General features: G+C 42.1%; 2 protein-coding genes across 2 annotated transcripts in view; one reads left to right on the plus strand and one right to left on the minus strand.

The window, feature by feature from the left end:
- The first annotated feature begins 347 nt into the window (after nt 1-347).
- Nucleotides 348-24,243, plus strand: part of LOC122687098 (ATP-binding cassette sub-family C member 4-like) — a 324,734-nt gene continuing 300,838 nt past the window's right edge. The window contains exon 1 of the mRNA XM_043892538.1: nt 348-427. Coding sequence (XP_043748473.1) covers nt 354-427 — 74 coding nt within the window. The 5' untranslated portion in view covers nt 348-353. The remainder of the gene's footprint in view (nt 428-24,243) is intronic.
- On the minus strand, nt 22,846-23,739 carry LOC122687100 (60S ribosomal protein L7a-like). The gene has a single exon (XM_043892540.1). The coding sequence runs from the start codon at nt 23,712-23,714 to the stop codon at nt 22,914-22,916; it is 801 nt and encodes a 266-aa protein (XP_043748475.1). The 5' UTR covers nt 23,715-23,739; the 3' UTR covers nt 22,846-22,913.

Here is a 24,243-nt window from a genome sequence, read left to right on the forward strand (position 1 = left end):
CGGGTAATTCACTTACCCACCTCTATCAGCTGCCCTCATGGCCTTGCCTTCCACCTGCGTGGCTCCTTTCAGTGTCCTCCCTAGCCTGGGCGTGGGGGTTGGGGGGCGCCCCCATGGCTTCCGCCCCGGGCACTCCTCAGCTGTGGCAGAGGCGCGTAGCGGGCGACCTGGAGCGAGGGCGGGGACGGACAGGCAGCTGGCACTCCGCTCCCAAAGACGCAGGTGGTTCTCAGTTCGCGCCAAGCAGACCCGCGAGGCGGCCAGGTCTCCAACGTCTCTGTCGGGCCCTACAGGAACAGCGGCAGCGACTGCAAGGACCGCCACGACCCGCAGCCGCACCCTCGGCCAGCAAGATGTTGCAGGTGTTCCCGGAGGGGAAGCCCAACCCGCTGCAGCACGCGAACCTCTGCTCACGCCTGGTATTCTGGTGAGTGCACTGCCTGAGCTGCAGGCGCTTTTCCCGTGACCGGGGGTCGGGACGAGGGAGCGCTTTCCGCTGGCGCTCCTACTGCCCGCCTTCTTGCTTTTGGTGGAGCCCTCCCACGCCGGCTGCGTGATTTCTGCCTGCGCCTGGGCGAGCGCGGCGGGCGGGAACCTGACGGAGGTGGGGAGGGTGCCAAGGCCCTGGTGTCTGGGGCGCATCTCATTTCACTCGAAGCCCCGCTGGCCTCCAGTGCCCGGGAGCGGGAGTCTGGGACGCTGCCCTGGGAGAGTCAGCGCCCAGCTGGAGGACTGGATCCCCACACTCCATCCTTAGCCGGCTTCCCCAGTTAGAGCTCCGGAGTTCGCAGTTCTGAACTAAAGTTGCACTCGTTTACCCTCCAAGCAAGCAGCTTATGAACAGCTTCCTTTATCTAATTAGGGCCCTGGACTGTTGTTATCTTCCAATAATGTCCCCGCCTTTCCCCATATTCCTTAGGTGACAGCTGAGTTCCAACTTCACCCGGCCCCTTCTTCCCTGTGTCTATGACCATGTCTCCCTCTCTCCCGGTACACCTGTTACTGTACATCCCGGTATTTGGTTGTGGCAAATTTCATGTGGGTGAAAAACAGTTATTTTGTATTTAATTAATGCAAACAGTATTCTTGAACACATTTTGCCTTTGCCTGGGACACACAGCCCCGACTGAAGAATCTATTTGGCCAGCCCCTTTTCTTAATTTGGAGTAGGAAATGGCAACCCACTCCAGTGTTCTTGCCTGGGGAATCCCATGGACAGAGAAGCCTGTCCATGGCTGTCAGGCTCCAGTCCACAGGGTCGCAAAGAGTCGGACACTACTGAGCGACTGAGCATTTCCTTAATTGCTAGTAGTTCTGCTTTCTCCTTTGAGGACAACTCTGGGGATGGGGTCCCTGAAGCCTGTGGGGTCTTACCTCTAGCCTTTAGGGAAGTGGTACATGGTCTTGAAGCAGGTGGTCCTGCTACCTAGTTAGACCTCCTTCTCCTTGCCCCAGGACAGGCCAGTAAATTGGGAGAGGGGTTGTTTGGGCAAGGGTTAGTCACTTTATTTGGAAAGTCAGAAGTCTGAGTAGACTGCAGATTAATGTCCTAGAAAACCATCTTACCAAGATCTGTACACTAGTTTCTTTTATAGAACAAAAAGGAGGGAAGTGAGGAGGTAAAGTAGAAAGGCCATTTGTTGTTGAGTTGCTAAGTCATGTCTGACTCTTTTGTAACCCCATGGACTGTAGCCCGCCAGGATCCTCTGTCCATGTGATTTCCCAGTCAGGAATACTGGTGAGGGTTGCCATTTCCTTCTCCACAGGATCTTCCCCACCCAAGGATCAAACCCACATCTCCTGCATTGGCAGGTGGTTTCCTTATCACTGAGCCACCTGGGAAACCCCCAAAGGTCCTAAGTTACTGCAAATATCTCCTAGTTTCCTCTGAGAGGGGATGTGTTAATATCTTTTGTCCTGCAGCCATTCATAGATGGTCTGGGTCAGGATGTTTCCTGTGAGCTAAACAGAGGTATTTTAATTTAACATTAAGACTTGGGCCATTATGTATACTTTGAACTATAGACATCCCTTTCCTGATCAGCTTGTAGCAAAATCAATAGAATACAAAAGCTAAAATAAAAGAAACAGGTCTAACATGAAATCCAATTTTTTCTTCACTATTATGGTCCTGCCCGGGAGTCCTTTGTTCTTGAAAGCACTGAAGGTCCTTGAGCTGGGAGGAAACATAGATGAAAAAGGGCTCAGAGGTGAAACTCTTCTCCCACTCTCTTAGGCCATGCTGTAGGGCCTGCTGGGATTTTAGTTCCCCAACCAGGGATTGAACCCACACTCCCTGCAGTGGAAGTTCAGACTCTTAACCATTGAACCACCAGGGAAGTCCCTGAAACTTCAGGTTTTCCATCTAGTAGCTGAGGCTATTAACTAGGTGGGTCTCAGCCTTTGGGCTTTGATCACACTTTGGTAATTATTAGATTTTTTGTGCTGAGAACACAATCTTCTCATCTTTCCTACATATTCTGATATTTCCTTTTTATGGGACCACCTAGGGGACCCCAGGGGGATCCATGTTAGACCTGTTGGCCTAAGATGGATTCCATGTTACACCTGTTTCTTTTATTTTAGCTTTTTTTTTTTTTTTAAATTTTTTTATTAGTTGGAGGCTAATTGCTTCACAACATTTCAGTGGGTTTTTTCATACATTGATATGAATCAGCCATAGATTTACACTTATTCCCCATCCCGATCCCCCCTCCCATCTCCCTCTCCACCCGATTCCTCTGGGTCTTCCCAGTGCACCAGGCCCGAGCACTTGTCTCATGCATCCCACCTGGGCTGGTGATCTGTTTCACCATAGATAGTATACATGCTGTTCTTTTGAAATATCCCACCCTCACATTCTCCCACAGAGTTCAAAAGTCTGTTCTGTATTTCTGTGTCTCTTTTTCTGTTTTGCATATAGGGTTATCGTTAACACCTTTCTAAATTCCATATATATGTGTTAGTATGCTGTAATGTTCTTTATCTTTCTGGCTTACTTCACTCTGTATAATGGGCTCCAGCTTCATCCATCTCATTAGGACTGGTTCAAATGAATTATTTTTAATGGCTGAGTAATATTCCATGGTGTATATGTACCACAGCTTCCTTATCCATTCATCTGCTGATGTGGCCCATTTTTTGATTGGGTCATTTATTTTTATGGAATTGAGCTTCAGGAGTTGCTTGTATATTTTTGAGATTAATCCTTTGTCTGTTGCTTCGTTTGCTATTATTTTCTCCCAATCTGAGGGCTGTCTTTTCACCTTACTTATAGTTTCCTTTGCTGTGCAAAAGCTTTTAAGTTTCATTAGGTCCCATTTGTTTATTTTTGCTTTTATTTCCAATATTCTGGGAGGCGGGTCATAAAGGATCCTGCTGTGATTTATGTCGGAGAGTGTTTTGCCTCTGTTCTCCTCTAGGAGTTTTATAGTTTCTGGTCTTACATTTAGACCTTTAATCCATTTTGAGTTTTTTTTTTAAATTTTTAAAAATTTTTAAAATTTATTTTTTTTAAAGGTTTTTTTTCCCTTGTATTTTTATTCATTGGAGGCTAATTACTTTACAATATTGTAGTGGTTTTTGCCATATATTGACATGAATCAGCCATGGATTTACATGCGTTCCCCATCCCGATCCCCCCTCCCAACCTAGATGCCCATCAGCAGACAAATGGATAAGGAAGCTGTGGTACTTATACACTATGGAATATTACTCAGCCATTAAAAAGAATTCATTTGAATCATTTTGAGTTTATTTTTGTGTATGGTGTTAGAAAGTGTTCTAGTTTCATTCTTTTACAAGTGGTTGACCAATTTTCCCAGCACCACTTGTTAAAGAGTTTGTCTTTTTTCCATTGTATATCCTTGCTTCCTTTGTTGAAGATAAGGTGTCCACAGGTACATGGATTTATCTCTGGGTTTTCTATTCTGTTCCATTGATCTATATTTCTGTCTTTGTGTCAGTAGCATACTGTCTTGATAACTGTGGCTTTGTAGTAGAGCCTGAAGTCAGGCAGGTTGATTTCTCCAGTTCCATTTTTCTTTCTCAAGATTGTTTTGGCTATTCCAGGTTTTTTGTATTCCCATACAAATTGTGAAATTATTTGTTCTAGTTCTCTGGAAAATACCGTTGGTAGCTTGATAGAGATTGCATTGAATCTATAGATTGCTTTGGGTAGTATACTCATTTTCACAACATTGATTCTTCCAATCCATGAACAAGGTATATTTCTCCATCTGTTTGTGTCCTCTTTGATTTCTTTCATCAGTGTTTTATAGCTTTCTGTGTATAGGTCTTTTGTTTCTTTAGGTAGATATACTCCTAAGTATTTTATTCTTTTTATTGCGATGGTGAATGGTATTGTTTCCTTAATTTCTCTATTTTCTCATTGTTAGTGTATAGGAATGCAAGGGATGTCTGCGTGTTAATTTTATATCCTGCAACATTACTGTATTCATTGATTAGCTCTAGTAATTTTATGGTAGAGTGTTTAGGATTTTCTATGTAGAGGATCATGTCATCTGCAAACAGTGAGAGTTTTACTTCTTCTTTTCCTATCTGGATTCCTTTTATTTCTTTTTCTGCTCTTATTGCTGTGGCCAACACTTCCAAAACTATGTTGAATAGTAGTGGTGAGAGTAGGCAACCTTGTCTTATTCCTGACTTTAAGGGAAATGTTTTCAATTTTTCACCATTGAGGATAATGTTTGCTGTGGGTTTGTCATATATAGCTTTTATTATGTTGAGGTCTGTTCCTTCGATACCTGCTTTCTGGAGAATTTTTATCGTAAATGCATGTTGAATTTTGTCAAAGGCTTTTTCTGCATCTATTGAGATAATAATTTGTTTTTTATCTTTCAATTTGTTAATGTGGTGTATTATATTGATTGATTTGCAGATATTTAAGAATAGTTATATTCCTGGGATAAAGTCCACTTGGTCATGATGTATGATCTTTTTAATATGTTGTTGGATTCTGTTTGCTAGAATTTTGTTAAGGATTTTTGCATCTATGTTCATCAGTGATATTGGCCTGTAGTTTTTTCTTTTCTTTTTTTTTTTTATTAGTTGGAGGCTAATTACTTCACAATATTTCAGTGGGTTTTGTCATACATTGACATGAATCAACCATAGATTCACACGTATTCCCCATCCCAATTCCCCCTCCCACCTCCCTCTCCACCCGATTCCTCTGGGTCTTCCCAGTGCACCAGGCCTGAGCACTTGTCTCATGCATCCCACCTGGGCTGGTGATCTGTTTCACCATAGATAGTATACATGCTGTTCTTTTGAAATATCCCACCCTCACATTCTCCCACAGAGTTCAAAACTCTGTTCTGTATTTCTGTGTCTCTTTTTCTATTTTGCATATAGGGTTATCGTTACCATCTTTCTAAATTCCATATATATGTGTTAGTATGCTGTAATGTTCTTTATCTTTCTGGCTTACTTCACTCTGTATAAGGGGCTCCAGTTTCATCCATCTCATTAGGACTGGTTCAAATGAATTCTTTTTAACGGCTGAGTAATATTCCATGGTGTATATGTACCACAGCTTCCTTATCCATTCATCTGCTGATGGGCATCTCGGTTGCTTCCATGTCCTGGCTATTATAAACAGTGCTGCGATGAACATTGGGGTACATGTGTCTCTTTCAGATCTGGTTTCCTCGGTGTGTATGCCCAGAAGTGGGATCGCTGGGTCATATGGTAGTTCTATTTCCAGTTTTTTAAGAAATCTCCACACTGTTTTCCATAGCGGCTGTACTAGTTTGCATTCCCACCAACAGTGTAAGAGGGTTCCCTTTTCTCCACACCCTCTCCAGCATTTATTGCTTGTAGATTTTTGGATAGCAGCCATCCTGACTGGCGTGTAATGATACCTCATTGTGGTTTTGATTTGCATTTCTCTAATAATGAGTGACATTGTGGCATCTTTGTCTGGTTTTGGTGTTAGGGTGATGGTGGCCTCCTAGAATGAGTTTGGAAGTTTACCGTCTTCTGCAGTTTTCTGGAAGAGTTTGAGTAAGATAGGTGTTAGCTCTTCTCTAAATTTTTGGTAGAATTCAGCTGTGAAGCCATCTGGTCCTGGGCTTTTGGTTGCTGGAAGATTTCTGATTACAGTTTCGATTTCTGTGCTTGTGATGGGTCTGTTAAAATCTTCTATCTCTTCCAGGTTCAGTTTTGGAAAGTTATACTTTTCTAAGAATTTGTCCATTTCTTCCAAGTTGTCCATTTTATTGGCATATAGATGCTGGTAGTAGTCTCTTATGATCCTTTGTATTTCAGAGTTGTCTGTTGTGATCTCTCCATTTTCATTTCTAATTTTGTTGATTTGGTTCTTCTCCCTTTGTTTCTTGATGAGTCTGGCTAATAGTCTGTAAATTTTATTTACCTTTTCAAAAAAACCATCTTTTAGCTTTACCTTTTCAAAAAACCAGCTTTTAGTTCAAACCCCTGTTTCCTGCACTCGCAGGCATATTCTTAACCCTGGGCCACCAGGGAAGTTTTGACAGAAAGGCCTTTTTAAATTCAAGCAGAAAAACTTGAGATCTCTGGTTCCATGCTTATGTAAAAATTAATTTATAAATGAGCTCTACTTAATTGACTTAGAAGTAAACCCTTACAAGTTAAATACTACTTGCAGATCTTTAAAACATTGGCCAAATATATTGCAGGTTCATATGATCTGGGGAAAATTTAGTTCTGAATCATGTACTATTGAAGCTAACTTAAGCTTGTTAGTTTGATTAACATAGGCACTTGTCAACAAGAAAAATAACTTGATATGATAAAAGGCAAACTCTATAGCAATACTTATGTTTTGAAGCTGTCATCTCAAATCTCTCCAGATTTTGATAACCTGAAACTAAAGTTGAATGATAAGAATTCATTGACTATCTGTGCCATTTCAAATAGGACAAAATATTGGAACATTTGTTGCTGGGCAGGTCTAAGTTTCCCTACCTTTGTTTGCCTTGTTCGGAAAGGAAAACTAAACCATAGGTTTCCAATCAGGAAGAGCTGGTATGATAAACAGTTCACAATTACTTGCCACTTGGTTTTCACTAGGAATTAATAAGATTTTTAAGAGTTGAGGATTCTATTTTAAATATGTGACTAAAGCTGCTAAAAATAATAAAAAAAACATTTCAATATATAATAGGTAATGTATTTTGAGTAGAAAAAGGAGTTTTGTACATGGTTGAGCTGAGGTTAGGTTAAAATTAATTAAGTGGATTTTGTTATTAAAAGTAGGCTGGTACAGGACGAGACTTGTTTCCACTCTGCTAAGAAAATAAGTTTTACATAGAATACTGCTTTTGATAACAGATTTTGTGAACTTCCTTGCCTTTAAGCAATCTGTATTTGTTTGTAAATATTCACAGTGACCTAGGATTCTGTTTTTAAAAAAATCATTTACTTTTGATTGGAGGATAATTGCTTTACAGTATCATGTTGGTTTGTGCCATACATCAGCATGAATCAGCCATAGGTATATATATGTCTCCTTCCTCTTGAACCTCTCTCCTACCTCCCACTGCATCCCACCCCTCTAGGTTGACACAGAGCACCAGTTTGAGCTCCCTGAGTTGTCATACAGTAAATTCCCACTGGTTATCTATTTTACATGTGGTAATATATTTGTTCCCATGTTATTCTCTCAATTAGTCCCATCCTCTCCTTCCCCCACTTTGTTCACAAGTTTGTTCTCTATGTCTGTGTCTCTACTTCTGCCTTGCAAATAGGTTCATCAGTACCATCTTTGTAGATTCCATATACATATGCATTAAAATATGATATTTGTTTTCCTCCTTCTGACTTCACTCCGCATAACAGGCTCTGGGTTCATCCACCTCATTAGAATAGCCTCAAATGTGTTCCTTTTTATGGCTGAGTAATATTCCATTGCATATATGTACCACAACTTCTTTATCCATTCATCTGCCGATGGACATTTAGGTTGCTTCCACTTCCTATCTATTGTTAAGACTGCTGCAATGAACATTGGAATACATGTGTCTTTTTCAGTTATGGTTTTCTCAGGGTACATGTCCAGTAGTGGGATTGATGGGCACAGTGGACTATGATTCTATCTGACCAAATGTTTTGAAAACATTTTTATATTTTTTACAAACTTACTACCAAATTCCAAAGTTCTTTTGACTTCAGCTAACTTTTGGTTGCTTCAGAGAGCCTCTGAACCATCTCAGAGAAAAAAATTTTAACTAGGATCGCTTTGTATGTTAAATTACACAGGAAGCATTGTCAGATGAATGTTAACCCCCTCAGATTATATAGTATGGGAAAATATTATTAATATAAATATATTAATATAAACATAAATCAATATAAATATTAATATAAGCATAAATATTGATAAATATAATTAATGAATATATAAATATAAATATAACATAACAGAAATTATATATAGGTTCTAAAATTTGAGTATCTCCTGATAAAATGTTACTAGTCATAATTCTAGTTATTACATTATAATTAGGTGTTTAACTGTGCCTTTTAACTCTGCTATTCATAGATAGTTCTGATGCTTTAGCAAAAAGGTGCTTCATCTTCAAGAAGCTTCATAGGGCTTTTTGACAAGTGCACATCTCTTATAAATTTCAAACGATACTGCTGAACTGGTACCACATTAAAAATCCTAATGGAAAATTTGATGGCTTCTAAAGAAATTAACAAAGGTATTGATTACCAAGTAAACTGGTGAATGTGGTTATAATGTTTATTTATTTATTTATTTTTTCTTTTCTGGAATGTTATTGGTTTTGATCTGTTTTCCAGATATAAGGAAGTCCTTCCCCTCAAGTTACTCACGACTTATAGCAATTTGGTAAATTATCCCTCTGTGAATAAAATGAAACAGTTTTCCTTTTTTTTGAGGTGGGGGGCTGGTTCCTCCAGGAACTGGAGACTTTTGGGTTCTAAGCAGCCTTACTTACTCTGCATATAAGTTAAATTAGCAGGGTGACGATATACAGCTTTGATGTACTCCTTTCCTGATTTGGAACCAGTCCGTTGTGCCATGACCAATTCTAACTGTTGCTTCTTGACCTGCATACAGGTTTCTCAGGAGGCAGGTAAGGTGGTCTGACATTCCCATTTTTTAAGAATTTTCCAGAGTTTGTTGTGATCCACACAGTTAAAGGCTTTAGCATAGTCAATGAAGGAGAAGTGGATGTTTTTGCAGAATTCTCTTGCTTTTTCTATGATCACAGATATTGGCAATTTGATCTCTTGTTCCTCTGCCTTTTTAAAATACAGCTTGAACCTGTGGAAGTTCTTGGTTCAGGTGTTGTCAAAGCCTGACTTGGAGAACTTTGAGCATTATTTTGCTTGTGTGTGAGATGAGTGCAATTGTATGGGTCTTCGTTTACTTGGCCAATTATCTCGTTTCTTTCGTCACACTTGACTGGTCCTTGAACCCTCCCCAAGATTATGCCAAGATGGATCCCACAGCAGACGCCTATAGGTGCATGTCTATACTTATTATGGGATGAAGTTCCCTCCCTTTTTGAACTCCAAGGAGCCTTCTGTGCATGTGTGGAAGGGAAAGTTTTCCTTGACCTCAGGAGTGGGCACCTTATCTCTTTGCTTTAGCAGAGCTCAGCTTTTACCACTAGCTTTGGCGTTGGAGTGTTTGGGTGAGAACAAAGCTTGAATTTTACTTCTCTTGAGAAACACCAGTTGTCTAGCCTGGGGTCCATCTATCTCCTACTTCAAACTGTCCACTTACAAAGGGAGTACAGATGTGGAAACTGCCACTGGTGTCAAGACAGACTCTCTGGAGGCTCTTGTCAGAGAAGCTGATGACATGACGGGGGATGTGAACTGCCTGAGGGCTGAGATGGTTTAGGCTTTCAGTAACTAGTGATCATGAAGGTATCAGTCAGTTCAGTTCAGTTCAGTCGCTCAGTCGTGTCCGACTCTTTGCGACCCCTTGAATCGCAGCACACCAGGCCTACTTGTCCATCACAAACTCCCGGAGTTTACTCAGACTCATGCCCATTGAGTCAGTGATGCCATCCAGCCATTTCATCCTCTGTCGTCCCCTTCTCCTCCTGCCCTCAATCCCTCCCAGCATCAGGGTCTTTTCCAACGAGTCAACTCTTCGCATGAGGTGGCCAAAGTATTGGAGTTTCAGCTTCAGCATCAGTCCTTCCAATGAACACCCAGGACTGATCTCCTTTAGGATGGACTGGTTGGATCTCCTTGCAGTCCAAGGGACTCTCAAGAGTCTTCTCCAACACCACACTTCAAAAGCATCAATTTTTCGGCACTCGGCTTTCTTCACAGTCCAACTCTCACATCCATACATGACCACTGGAAAAACCATAGCCTTGACCAGACGGACCTTTGTTGACAAAGTAATGTCTCTGCTTTTCCATATGTTGTCTAGGTTGGTCATAACTTTCCTTCCAAGGAGTAAGCGTCTTTTAATTTCATGGTTGCAGTCACCACCTGCAGTGATTTTGCAGCTCCCCAAAATAAAGTCTGACACTGTTTCCACTGTCTCCCCATCGATTTCCCATGAGGTGATGAGACCAGATGCCATGATCTTAGTTTTCTGAGTGTTAAGCTTTAAGGCAACTTTTTGACTCTCCTCTTTCACTTTCATCAAGAGGCTTTTTAGTTTCTCTTCACTTTCTGCCATAAGGGTGGTGTCATCTGCATATCTGAGGTGATTGATATTTCTCCTGGCCATCTTGACTACAGCTTGTGCTTCTTCCAGCCCAGCATTTCTCATGATGTACTCTGCATATAAGTTAAATAAGCAGGGTGACAATATACAGCCTTGACATACAAATGTTTAATTTCAAACTAAGATTCTTTACATTATTTTCAGAATACCATATGTATTAATCTTGTTGTTTTTCACTAGCAGTCAGAAATCCACATGTTGTAAATGGAGGTTGGGTGAGCTCGCCAGGGCTCTTTCTCTGTTTCCCTTAAGCATTTAGTTTGATGAGTTTTGGCAATTTTATGCAATAACTACAGCTCCAAGCAAGATATAGAACAGACTATAGGTGCATTAAAATTTACAACTAATTCCTTATAGTGGAATAAATAGTATAACAAGTATAAGTTTATCTCCTGTAGTTTATTCTTGATTTTTTTGATCTTTATAGTCCTGCATCTGGTCAGCCTCAGAAGTGTCAACTAGTGTCCATTCAGGTGTTTCAAGTGGATAATTTGTCCTTCAGAGTCTTCCAGGTGTTCCCCAATGTGTTGACTCCCTTTCTCTGTTGACCCAAAGCACATAGACTATCAGATATTTCTCCAGCAAAGGTGGGTTTATGTGGGATAAGCAGAGAATTGCAATTCAGTGTCTGCAACCATGGTGAGTCACATGCAAGTCCCCAAAGGGTAAGGGAAGGAGAACTCTTTTATAGAGGGGAAAGGAAGTTGGGAGGGTTATTGTGGTCCATAACTTTTTATTGGCTGAATCCTTGAAAGGAAAGAAAAGTCTTTCTTCTTGCTGTTGGACTTTGCTAGTGTTGTAGGTGTGACATCCCACTTCTGGTCTTCTGACTATTTGAGGCTTTGTTTACACCTCATTGTCTGTCTCCCAGACTTTGTCTTCTCTGTGTGGTGTGGATCACCTTTATCCTAATCTTGCCTATGACTTTGTTACTGTAAACAAATTTGTGTGCTTTAAGTAAGGGTAAAAGAATTTAAGTGTCAGAGTTTGGAGCAGATCAAGGTTTATTGCAGGGCCATGAAAGGAGATGGCTAGCTTCTGCCTTATTCAAACCCCAAAGTCCCCAAAGGGTTTCAGCAAAGTGTTTTAAAAGGCAAGATGAGGGAGGGACATGGTTGGTTGGTGCAAACTTTTGGTGTCATAATCCTTTGTTCTTGCTGCTATCCATAGGCCATATCCATAGGCTATGAATTTCTTGTGAACCTCCAACAAGACAAATATTATTCTCTGTTTTGCAATTTTAAAGTCTCTGTATGACTGGAAAAGTGCTATATCCTCAAAGATCAGAGCCTTGAGAATGGGCTGTCCATTATATTTCAGGCTATAGGCAATGTTCTTAACTCTATGCAAAAGCAATAGAATACAGAGATTAAAGTAAAGGAAACAGATCTAATATGGAGTTCTTCCCTATTACAACTTTTTGATGGGGCCAGGGAACCCTGTCTTATCATGAAGATATCTCCATGGATTTCTTCTTTGTGAAAGATAAGCCCCTGTATACATTTTCTGTGTTTCTGTGTCCACCATGGGTGAAGATGGATGCCTGCAGTACAGTGGAAAAGTGTAGGCTACTGAATGACTGGACACTGGTCTTATTTTGGCCCTGCAAATTCTGTGTGGCTACATGTGAGTGAAAGCCTTAGCTGGCTTAAAATTAGGAGGATGGGGATGATCTTAATGTATTCACCCATTCCAGGGTTAAGGCCTCATGCTGTTGGGGTTAGGGATACCTGAAGACAGGAAGGTAACTTTTAGATCCCTATAAAGATTAATAGGGCTTCCCTGGTGGCTCAGACAGTAAAGAATTCACCTGCAATGCAGGAGACCCAGGTTCTATCCCCAGATGAGAAAGATCCCCTGGAGTAGGAAATGACAACCCTCCCCAGTATTCTTGCCTGGAGCATCCTTTGGAAAGAGAAGCCTGGTGGCTACAGTCCATGGGGTTCAAAGAGTTGGACACACCTGAGCAACTAACACACACACAAAGATGAATGCTTTTAAAAATCTCTTATATTAGGTATATATCTAGAGATGACATTACTGATAATCACACCTATTGAATGCCTCATGAGGGCTCAGAATTTCTGTTACCATTTTTACATATGTCTTATTTAATCCTCAAACATTCCTATGAGGCAAGCATCATATGAATACTTACTTTACAAATAAGGAAATATATGTCCAGAAATTGTGGGCAGCTTTTTAGGAGCCTCATAGCTGGGAAGTCTCTGTGCCCTAACTGCAACTCTACTTACATCTTCAGCACACATTGAGGCTAGCAGCCATCAGGCTCCTATTTACCTGGCTTTAACTCCTGCAGGTTGAGCGAATATTAAGTGAACATGCTAACTCGATCTAGCAGACATTTAAAAGTCATTTTAGTGACTAAATATGCTCTTTATATAGGCATGCATCTGGAGCATGTTTTCCTACTTTATTACGGGTGACTTTTGATTGCTAGGGGGGTTGTTGGCATCCTTATCCATTCAGTCCTGAAGGCATCCAGCTATCAGTGCTCCTTGACTTCTTCACCTTCATCTGCTGACATCAAATCCTATTGATCCAACTTTGGACATGCCCTTGGAGTCACTCATTCATTCAGTAACTGTTTCCTGAGTGTGGATGTGTGGGGCCCACAGGGAAGGAAGCTTCTGGAGTTTGTGTTCCCCGCCACCCCCCCAACTCCCCCCATCCCTCTTCAGTCCTCACCTAACACTTTTGGCTTCTCTTATTCCCAATGTGTATTTCTGCTACCAGTCTTTCCCTTAAAACAAACCCATGCCATCACTTGCTTAAAAACCTCTCCCACCTCCTGCTCTCAAGAGTAATTCTTTAGCCCTATCCTTCAAGGATTCTTCTGAATCTGCTTTCTGATCCTTATCTTCTATCCTTTCTTACACAGTTGCACTTATGATGAGTTGAGGCAGATCTTTTAACTATCCTGTCTTTGGAGGGTTATCAGAGCCAAGATTGGGGTCCTGCCTGCTGAAAGGCATGTCCCTCTGAGTGAGCTATTGGATTACTAGGGCCATGGGAGTGAATGCAAGATAGCAGGCCAATGACCATGTTGTTTTTCCCAGCACCATGGCCAGAGGCTCATTTATACAACACTGCGCCCTCATCCTGGTTGGGTAGTACAGTGGAATGGCACCCCATCTGAAGCCAGATTCCCCGAGTACAGATCTGACCTCTGCTGCTTACCTGATCATCATACCCACCTCATCAGATGGTGAAAGTGAAAGTGAAGTCACTCAGTCGTGTCTGACTCTTTGTGACCCCATGGACTGTAGCCTACCAGGCTTATCCGTCCATGGGATTTTCCAGGCAAGAATACTGGAGTGGGTATACTGGAATGGGTTGCCATTTCCTTCTCCAGGAGATCTTCCCGACCCAGGGACTGAACCCAGGTCTCCCACATTGTAGGCAGACGCTTTACCGTCTGAGCCACCAGGGAAGCGTTAAATGAACCAGACACACTGGTGAAACATTTAAAATAGTGTCTGGCAGGTAAGTAAGTAAGTAAGTGTTAGTCAGTCAGTCGGGTCTGACTCTTTGTGACGCTATGGACTGTAGCCCACCAGGCTCCTCTGTCCATGGGATTCTCCAGGCAAGAATAGTTGAGCAGGTTGCCATTTGTAAATGGTAAATACTGAAAGATAGTTATGCCACCTTCCTTTTATTTCTTAACAATTGTAAGATAACATTTTCTTCTGTAAATTGCCATGGTTTATTTCCCAAATGGATTAAACATGTAAAATTATGAATCCCATTTCTTACTCATAGGATTATAATCTCTTGTGGTTATGTTGAGGTTGGGTTGAAGAAAGAAGTGTCATCCTGAAATCTGAATTTTTAAACTTGTTTCATGAGTGATTCAGATGCTAAAATTTTGGAACCACTTCTCAGGTCTTTCTTAACCCTCAATGTCCATTTCTCTTTTAGAGCAAGGTAGGAGACCAAGGGTACTGTTATGGTTCTGATTCTCTGTTGCAGTGAAACTACTTTGTATTATACAATAATGATGGAAAAAAGTCCTTATACACTTGTTCAAACCTATAGAATGTGCAACACCAAGAGTGAACTCTAATGTAAGCTGTGAACTTTGGGTGATAATGACAGATCAGTGTAGGTTCATTGTTTATAACAAGTATACCTATCTGATGGGCGTTGTTGATAATGGGGGAGGTTGTGCATATTTGTGGGGAAAGAGTATGTCAACTGAAAGTAAAAACACACAATCTAAAAGTTAAGGATTACGTTTTAGTTAGGTAGACAAAACTGAGGACTTAAAGTCCATGTGGCCTCTCAGATAGCTCTGAGAGACATCTCTGAAGAGGTAAGGGAGGCACCAGGTTATATAGGAGTATCTGCAAAAGAAAACTGTTAGGAAAAAATGCCGCGGGAGGAAAAAAGCTGCCTCTAAGGACCGGTGGTAAAGGCCTTTATTAAGCGTCGCCCTCGGGCAGAACTCCCGGGGCGGGTGAGTGAGGAGATGAAGGGAGTCTGCGAGGTATGAGGGGTGGGGAGGGGTTTTATAGTCAGGGCCCGGCGTCCAAGCCAGGTCTTCCCATATAAGGAAGAAAGCGCGGGCTACAGCGGCGGTTGGTGTCCAAGGGCTCCATGTCGGCACCCGATTGGACCAGGCTGCAGGGGGCTGGCCCCTGGAAGTTTAGCCAGCCTCCGGAACTTGCCTGCGGCACTTTTCCGGGGCATGCCTCAACATGCCTGACCTTTCAAAAACTCCAGGTTGTTGGAACACCAAAAGATTACAGTTAATTAAAGAAAATCAGATACCCAAAGTTAAGGAACTTAGCACTTTTCTGTGTCTGGGAAGATATAAGATGCAAGTGTGGGCCCATTGAAATCATTTCTGTGATATGCACCTCAACAATCTGGGGCTTATATCCTATACTTTCTCTTCTTAAGTCTTCTCAGGGTGTGCCATCAGGGGTGGTTGTGGCAGCTGACTGCTAGATGGGGGGTGTTTTGTTCCTATCCTGAGTTCCCTCAGGGCACACTGTTGGGACAACTATAATGTAGTGACTTGAGGACTGCAATATCTTTTGTTTACTGATATGGCAGGCAACTTTTTTTTGATAGATATATGGGAACTCTCTGTACTGCTCAGTGTTGCTGTGACTATATAACTGTGCTAAAAAAAATAAAGTTTGTTGAAACAAAAAGGGCATATTACTGAAAGCAAGTTTATGTACCTGACACATAGTGAGGTCAAACAGTACTAAAATACTGAAGTTTGAAGCAGAAAAAGGTTTATTGCAGGGCCATGCAAAGAGACAGGTGACTTGTGCCCCTCAAACCCTAAATTTTGCAGAGTTTCAGCAAAGCAATTTTAAAGATCAGGTAAGGGAAGGGGCTTGCAGGGTATATAATCAGCTCATGCACGGTTCTGTGATTGATTGATGGTATCACGGATTAACATTATCAATCTTTAAGCTTCAGGAGGCCTGGAGGCTATATGCTCATAGTATCAAGTAGTTAATATCTTCCTTTGGTTGGGGGGTGGGGTGAGGTTCAAATTTGTAAAACAACTCAGGAATGTACATCAGATACTGTTATCTAGGTACTTTAGAGAGAAGCTAAAAAGGAGGATATGGAGGAAGGGCTTGCCCCAGGAAGGCCCCATGGATCCTGCTTGATTACAATACCCCTTTTCTCTTCAATACTCCTCAATCTTGAGGAAAACAGGTGTTGGACAAGAAAAAGGAACTATTTTTGGATAAAGAGTTTAATCATAAACTCAACAGAGGAACTAGGTTTTAGGGGAACTTGGTTTCAATCTCTAATCCTATCACAATTCAGTTCAGTTGAGTAGCTCAGTCGTGTCCGACACTTTGCGGCCCCATGAATCGCAGCACGCCAGGCCTACTTGTCCATCACAAACTTCTGAAGTTTGCTCAAACTCATGCCCATTGAGTCGGTGATGCCATCCAGTCATCTCATCCTCTGTCGTCCCCTTCTCCTCCTGCCCCCAATCCCTCCGAGCATCAGGGTTTTTTCCAACGAGTCAACTCTTCGCATGAGGTGGCTAAAGTATTGGAGTTTCAGCTTCAACACCAGTCCTTCCAATGAACACCCAGGACTGATCTCCTTTAGGATGGACTGGTTGGATCTCCTTGCAGTCCAAGGGACTCTCAAGAGTCTTCTCCAACACCACACTTCAAAAGCATCAATTTTTCGGCACTCGGCTTTCTTCACAATCCAACTCTCACATCCATACATGACCACTGGAAAAACCATAGCCTTGACCAGACGGACCTTTGTTGACAAAGTAATGTCTCTGCTTTTTAATATGCTATCTAGGTTGGTCATAACTTTCCTTCCAAGGAGTAAGCGTCTTTTAATTTCATGGTTGCAGTCACCATCTGCAGTGATTTTGCAGCCCCCCAAAATAAAGTCTGACACTGTTTCCACTGTCTCCCCATCGATTTCCCATGAGGTGATGGGACCAGATGCCATGATTTTAGTTTTCTGAATGTTGAGATTTAAGGCAACTTTTTCACTCTCCTCTTTCACTTTCATCAAGAGGCTTTTTAGTTCCTCTTCACTTTCTGCCATAAGGGTGGTGTCATCTGCATATCTGAGGTGATTGATATTTCTCCTGGCAATCTTGATTCCAGCTTGTTCTTCTTCCAGCCCAGCGTTTCTCATGATGTACTCTGCATATACGTTAAATAAGCAGGGTGACAATATACAGCATGATGTACTCTTTTTCCTATTTGGAAGCAGTGTGTTGTTCCATATCCAGTTCTAACTGTTGCTTCCTGACCTGTATACAGGTTTCTCAAGAGGCAGGTCAGGTGGTCTGGTATTCCCATCTCCTTCAGAATTTTCCACAGTTTATTGTGATCCACACAGTCGAAGGCTTTGGCATAGTCAATAAAGCAGAAATAGATGTTTTTCTGGAGCTCTCTTGCTTTTTCAAATATCCAGCAGATATTGGCAATTTGAACTCTGGTTCCTCTGCCTTTTCTAAAACCAGCTTGAACATGTGGAAGTTCTCAGTTTACTTCCAGAATGGGTGAATTTAACTCAGATGACCATTATATCTACTACTGTGGGCAGGAATCCCTTAGAAGAAATGGAGTAGTCATCATAATCAACAAAAGAGTCCGAAATGCAGTACTTAGATGCAATCTCAAAAACGACAGAATGATCTCTGTTCGTTTCCAAGGCAAACCATTCAATATCACGGTAATCCAAGCCTATGCCCCAACCAGTAATGCTGAAGAAGCCGAAGTTGAATGGTTCTATGAAGACCTACAAGACCTTTTAGAACTAACACCCAAAAAAGATGTCCTTTTCATTATAGGGGACTGAAATGCAAAAGTAGGAAGTCAGGAAACACCTGGAGTAACCGGCAAATTTGGCCTTGGAGTACGGTATGAAGCAGGGCAAAGGCTAATAGAGTTTTGCCAAGAGAATGCACTGATCATAGCAAACACCCTCTTCCAACAACACGAGAAGACTCTACACATGGACATCACCAGATCGTCAACACCAAAATCAGATTGATTATATTCTTTGCAGCCAAAGATGGAGAAGCTCTATACAGTCAGCAAAAACAAGACTGGGAGTTGACTGTGGCTCAGATCATGAACCCCTTCCTTATTGCCAAATTCAGACTTAAACTGAAGAAAGTAGGGATAACCACTAGACCATTCAGGTATGACCTCAATCAAATCCCTTACAACTATACAGTGGAAGTGAGAAATAGATTTAAGGGACTAGATCTGATAGACAGAGTGCCTGATGAACTATGGATGGAGGTTCATGACATTGTACTGGAGACAGCGATCAAGACCATCCCCATGGAAAAGAAATGCAAAAAAGCAAAATGGCTGTCTGAGGAGGCCTTACAAATAGCTGTGAAAAGAATAGAAGTGAAAAGCAAAGGAGTAAAGGAAAGATATTCCCATTTGAAAGTGGAATTCCAAAGAATGGCAAGAAGAGATTAGAAAGCCTTCCTCAGCAATCAATGCAAAGAAATAGAGGAAAACAACAGAATGGGAAAGACTGGAGATCTCTTCAAGAAAATCAGAGATACCAAGGGAACATTTCATGCAAAGATGGGTTCGATAAAGGACAGAAATGCTATGGACCTAACAGAAGCAGAAGATATTAAGAAGACGTGGCAAGAATACACAGAAGAACTCTACAAAAAAGATCTTCATGACCCAGATAATCACGATGGTGTGATCACTCACTTATAGCCAGACATCCTGGAATGTGAAGTCAAGTGGGCCTTAGGAAGTATCACTACAAACAAAGCTAGTGAAGATAGTGGAATTCCAGTTGAGCTATTTCAAATCCTGAAAGATGATGCTGTGAAAGTGCTGCACTCAATATGCCAGCACATTTTGAAAACTCAGCAGTGGCCACAGGACTGGAAAAGGTTAGTTTTCATTCCAATCCCAAAGAAAGGCAATGCCAAAGAATACTCAAACTACTGCACAATTGCACTCATCTCACACGCTAGCGAAGTAATGCTCAACATTCTCCAATCCAGGCTTCAGCAATACGTGAACCGTGAACCTCCAGATGTTCAAGCTGGTTTTAGAAAAGGCAGAGGAACCAGAGATCAAATTGCCAACATCTGGTGGATCATCGAAAAAGCAAGCGAGTTACAGAAAAGCATCTATTTGTGCTTTATTGACTATGCCAAAGCCTTTGACTGTGTGGATCACAATAAACTGTGGAAAATTCTGAAAGAGATGGGAATACCAGACCACCTGACCTGCCTCTTGAGAAACCTGTATGCAGGTCAGGAAGCAAAAGTTAGAACTGGACATGGAACAGCAGACTGGTTTGAAATAGGAAAAGGAGTACTTCAAGGCTGTATATTGTCACCCTGCTTATTTAACTTATATGCAGAGTACATCATGAGAAACGCTGGGCTGGAAGAAGAACAAGCTGGAATCAAGATTGCCAGGAGAAATATCAATCAACTGAGATATGCAGATGATACCACCCTTATGGCAGAAAGTGAAGAGGAACTAAAAAGCCTCTTGATGAAAGTGAAAGAGGAGAGTGAAAAAGTTGCCTTAAATCTCAACATTCAGAAAACTAAGATCATGGCATCTGGTCCCATCACTTCATGGGAAATAGATGGGGAGACAGTGGAAATAGTGACAGACTTTTTTTCGGGGGGGGGGGGGGCTCCAAGATCACTGTAGATGGTGATTGCAGCCATGAAATTAAAAGACACTTACTCCTTGGAAGGAAAGTTATGACCAACCTAGACAGCATATTAAAAACAGAGCTATTACTTTGCCAGCAAAGTCCGCCTAGTCAAGGCAATGGTTTTTCCAGTGGTCATATATGGATGTGAGAGTTGGACTGTGAAGACAACTGAGCACTGAAGAGTTGATGCTTTTGAAGTGTGGTGTTGGAGAAGACTCTTGAGAGTCCCTTGGACTGCAAGGAGATCCAACCAGTGCATCCTAAAGGAGATCAGTCATGGATGTTCATTGGAAAGACTGATGCTGAGACTGAAACTTCAATACTTTGGCCACCTCATGCGAAGAGTCAACTCATTGGAAAAGGTTCTGATGTTTGGAGTGATTGGGGGCAAGAGGAGAAGGGGATGACAGAGGATGAGATGGCTAGATGGCGTCACCATCTCGATGCACATGAGTTTGGCTGAAATCCGGGAGTTTGTGATGGACAGGGAGGCCTGGCGTGCTGTGATTCATGGGGTCGCAAAGAGTCGGACACGACTGAGCGACTGAACTGAACTGATGGGTTTGGTATAGCTTTGGGCATCCTGTCTTTTAATGCTCAGGGTTGTGTTCCTGCTTTGCTGGATAATTACAGTGGTATGTCTTGCTCTGGAACTAGTTGACTCTTGGGTGGAGCTTGGTTTCAGTGTAGGTATGGAGGCTTGGATAAGCTCTTGTCTATTAATATTTCCTGGAATCACGAGTTCTCTGATATTCTCAGGTTTTGGATTTAAGCCTCCTGACTCTGGTTTTCAGTCTTATTTATACAGTAGCCTCAAGACTCCTTTCATAGAGAATGGGCTGCCTTTCTGGATGCCTGGTGTCCTCTGCCAGTGTTCAGAAGTTGTTCTGTGGAAGTTGCTCAGCATTCAAATGATCTTTTGATGAATTTGTTGGGGAGAAAGTGGTCTCCTGGTCCTACTCTGCCATCTTGGGACTGCGCTCTGAGGCTATGCAGTTTTACAAAAGAATCTCAAACGTCTTAGGTTTAGAGTCTGAGGGTCAAACAGCTTCAAGTTATCAAGGATATATCTCAAGGGCATCTGTGGGGAAGTGGAATTTTTATTTTTCCTCCCTCATCTGAAAGTAATGACAGGAAAAGCTAATAGGATCCCATGAATGGACTTTCCTGGGCTGACACTTATCCTTCCCAGCACTGGGGAAAGCTGAGAGCTGACCCTCCTTGTGTCAAGATGCAGATCCCTGGGCAGGTTGAGGCAGGTCAACCTCCTGGGATCCCAGGAGTGGAGTTAGGCATTCCCAAGGTCTCCAGCATGGCTAGTGCTAAGTAGGATTAAGGGGTTGTGATCTGAGAGCCAAGCATCCCTTGGTCCGGACATGGATGCCAAGGAAGCTCGAGAGACTTCTTGGGATCCCCTTTACTGGAATTGGGTGTCCCCAGGACTTCCAGTAGAAGAGTGTCACATGGAATGGATGAACTGGTCAGACTTGTCGCCAGTTTGTTCACCTCAGTTGGAAATAAATACCATGATGTAGAGCAATCTAAGCTTATGCCCCGAGACTGGAAACCTGCTGGAATAGCCGCAAATCTTTTTTTTTTTTTTCACAAATCTAATTGTGTATTGTCCTGAAGGATGTAACCTACTGTTTTTAATTTTTTTTTTTTAGAAAAATTTTCTAAGAGTCAACCAGTTAGAGCCTTGGAATGGAGAAATCCATCAAGGTAACCCAGAAAGTGAAAGAAAGTGAAGTGACTCAGTCGTGTCCGACTCTTTGTGACCCCATGGACTGTAGCCTACAATGCTCCTCCATCCATGGGATTTTCCAGGCAAGAGTACTGGAGCGGGTTGCCATATCCTTCTCCAGCGGATCTTCCCGACCCAGGGATTGAACCCGGGTCTCCCGCATTGTAGGCAGACACTTTACCATCTGAGCTACCAGGGAAACCTAACCCAGAAGGGCTAGACATAGATAATTGGCCACAAACCCAGCAATTGGGTTGATTTTTAAAATTGGCATAGGATTGTGTCTATGATAGAAAAATATTTGATTTAAATGCAAAGATCTAAGAAATCAAGGATCATTATAAATTAATGAAACATAAAGAAATCAAAGAAAACATAAGAATCATAAAATTCTTATAAAAACCAAGAATCAAAAAAAAAAAAAAATCAAAAAAAAAAAACAAAAAAAACCAAGAATCAAACGAATCAGGTTAAGGATCTTGAGTGAGTTGTCCTGCTTCTGATGTCATCCTTTTATTCTTGTTTGAGTGTAGTTTTTCCCTCTGTTTGAGCATTGTTTTAAGGTGATTTTGAGGTCAACAGTTCTCTCTATAGGCCACCCCAGTGCAGGGACCCTTTGTGTGTGGACGTTAACCCTAGAGTTAATTTTCTTTTAGTTTCACTGTACATGAGCTAGTTAATACCTGATAAAGGTACTTCTGTCCAGGTTGGTGATAGTCCTTTGCATTATGTCTTTTCCAGAAGTTATAATTCTCTGGTTGTAGGCCACAGGGCATCTGATCTCCCTCCAAAGACAGATTACTGAGATAAGCTTTAGAAACAAACTTTAGAATATCTCTTAATAACTCAATTAAAGTTTTTAGTAATATAACAAAACAGCAAAGGAAGACCTGGGAAGTGAGCCTTTGCAAACATAGACCTTAATTAACAAAACTAGAATTTAATATTTAGTGAAACATAAAGAAAATTTTCCTTCATGAGGACATATTAACTCGGCAGCCAGGGAAGGCTTTATCTCATCAAATAAAAATGAGTTTTGTCATGGGGCTGGGGAAAGCCAAGTGACCATCTTATGTTTCCCACAACCCTATTTGATTTACAGTTAGTTTACCCATTTTGATTTCTGCAATTTAGGAGTAGACTGTTGCCATGTTTTTTTTTTTTTTTTTTTTTGCTTGATACCAGCTGAAGCAGCCTTTTTATTACTTTTATGTACAGTACAGAAAACTCAATAGTGTACACTCAGCCCGGCTTGGTGGCCAGTTCTTTGGCCTTAGCCTTTTCCAGCTTGGCGATGCGAGCCACTGACTTCGGCCCCAGGACATTGCCTCCCCAGTGACGACGGATCTCATCGTATCTGTCGTTGTAATTGGTTCTGATGGCTTCCACCAGCTTAGCCAGAGCACTCTTGTCCTCCGAGTTGACTTGTGTGAAGGCCACGGTGGTGCATGTCTTCCTGTGGACCAGGCGCCCCAGCCGGGCCTTGCCCTTGATGATGCAGTAGGGAACCCCCATCTTGCGGCACAGGGCAGGCAGGAAGACCACGAGCTCGATGGGATCCACATCGTGAGCGATCACCACCAGCTGAGCCTTCTTGTTCTCCACCAGGGTGGTGACAGTGTTGACCCCTGCTCTAAGGACAGGTGGCCTCTTGGTGGGGACGTCGCCTTTGCCGGCGGCTTTCTTCTCAGCGCGGGCCAGCAGCCTCTGCTTCTTCTCCTGCTTTGTCTCTGGTCTGTACTTGTGGGCCAGCTTAAGCAGTTGAGTAGCTGTTTGTCGGTCCAAGGCCTGGGTGAATTGGTTAATTGCAGGAGGCACCTTCAGCCGCTTATAGAGAATAGCCCTTTGCCGCTGCAGCCGGATGTAGCGGGGCCATTTGACAAAGCGGGTGAGGTCCCTCTTGGGTTGGATGTCCTGTCCAATACCAAAATTCTTGGGCCTCTTCTCGAACAGGGGGTTGACCACCTTCTTGGCCTCCTGCTTCTTCACCACGGCCGGGGCCGGGGCTACCTTCTTCCCCTTGGCCTTCTTTCCCTTCGGCATCTTGAAGGGCTGGCGTAGAGAGCTGTTGCCATGTTTTAAGGACATCAGGATAGCAAGTGTCTGACAACGAGGGCTTAATTTTTGTAAAGCAGAATAAAGATTATGGTACATGTGGATAAAGCTCAGGCTTATTTACTTTACCAGAGTAAGAAAAGGTTTTAAAAACAAATATAAATCAGTTAATGGCAAAGAAATTCACATTGTCTGTTATTAAATACTGCATTCCTGGGTAACTTCGTTTTCTTAACAGAGAGAGAGAAAAAAAAATTCAGTCTGGCACCAGGTTACTATTAATTACAAAATTTGCTTATCTGGCTAATCTTAGTAAATTTTTGTCATAAACCTTGAAGAAGAAGCAGTATTTTTGCAAAGGCATCAGAGGGAAACCATAGAAGACACATTTAGAATCTGACTACATTGCAGTTGACAAAGCAACCTGGTCATTGCTGTGGCATGTAACACTTTAATATGACAATTAGAATTATAACTGACAATATTTTTGCCAGGACATATCAGATATTTATGAATT

Source organism: Cervus elaphus, chromosome 30, assembly GCF_910594005.1.
Source record: "Cervus elaphus chromosome 30, mCerEla1.1, whole genome shotgun sequence".
In the NCBI taxonomy this organism is placed as follows: domain Eukaryota; kingdom Metazoa; phylum Chordata; class Mammalia; order Artiodactyla; family Cervidae; genus Cervus; species Cervus elaphus.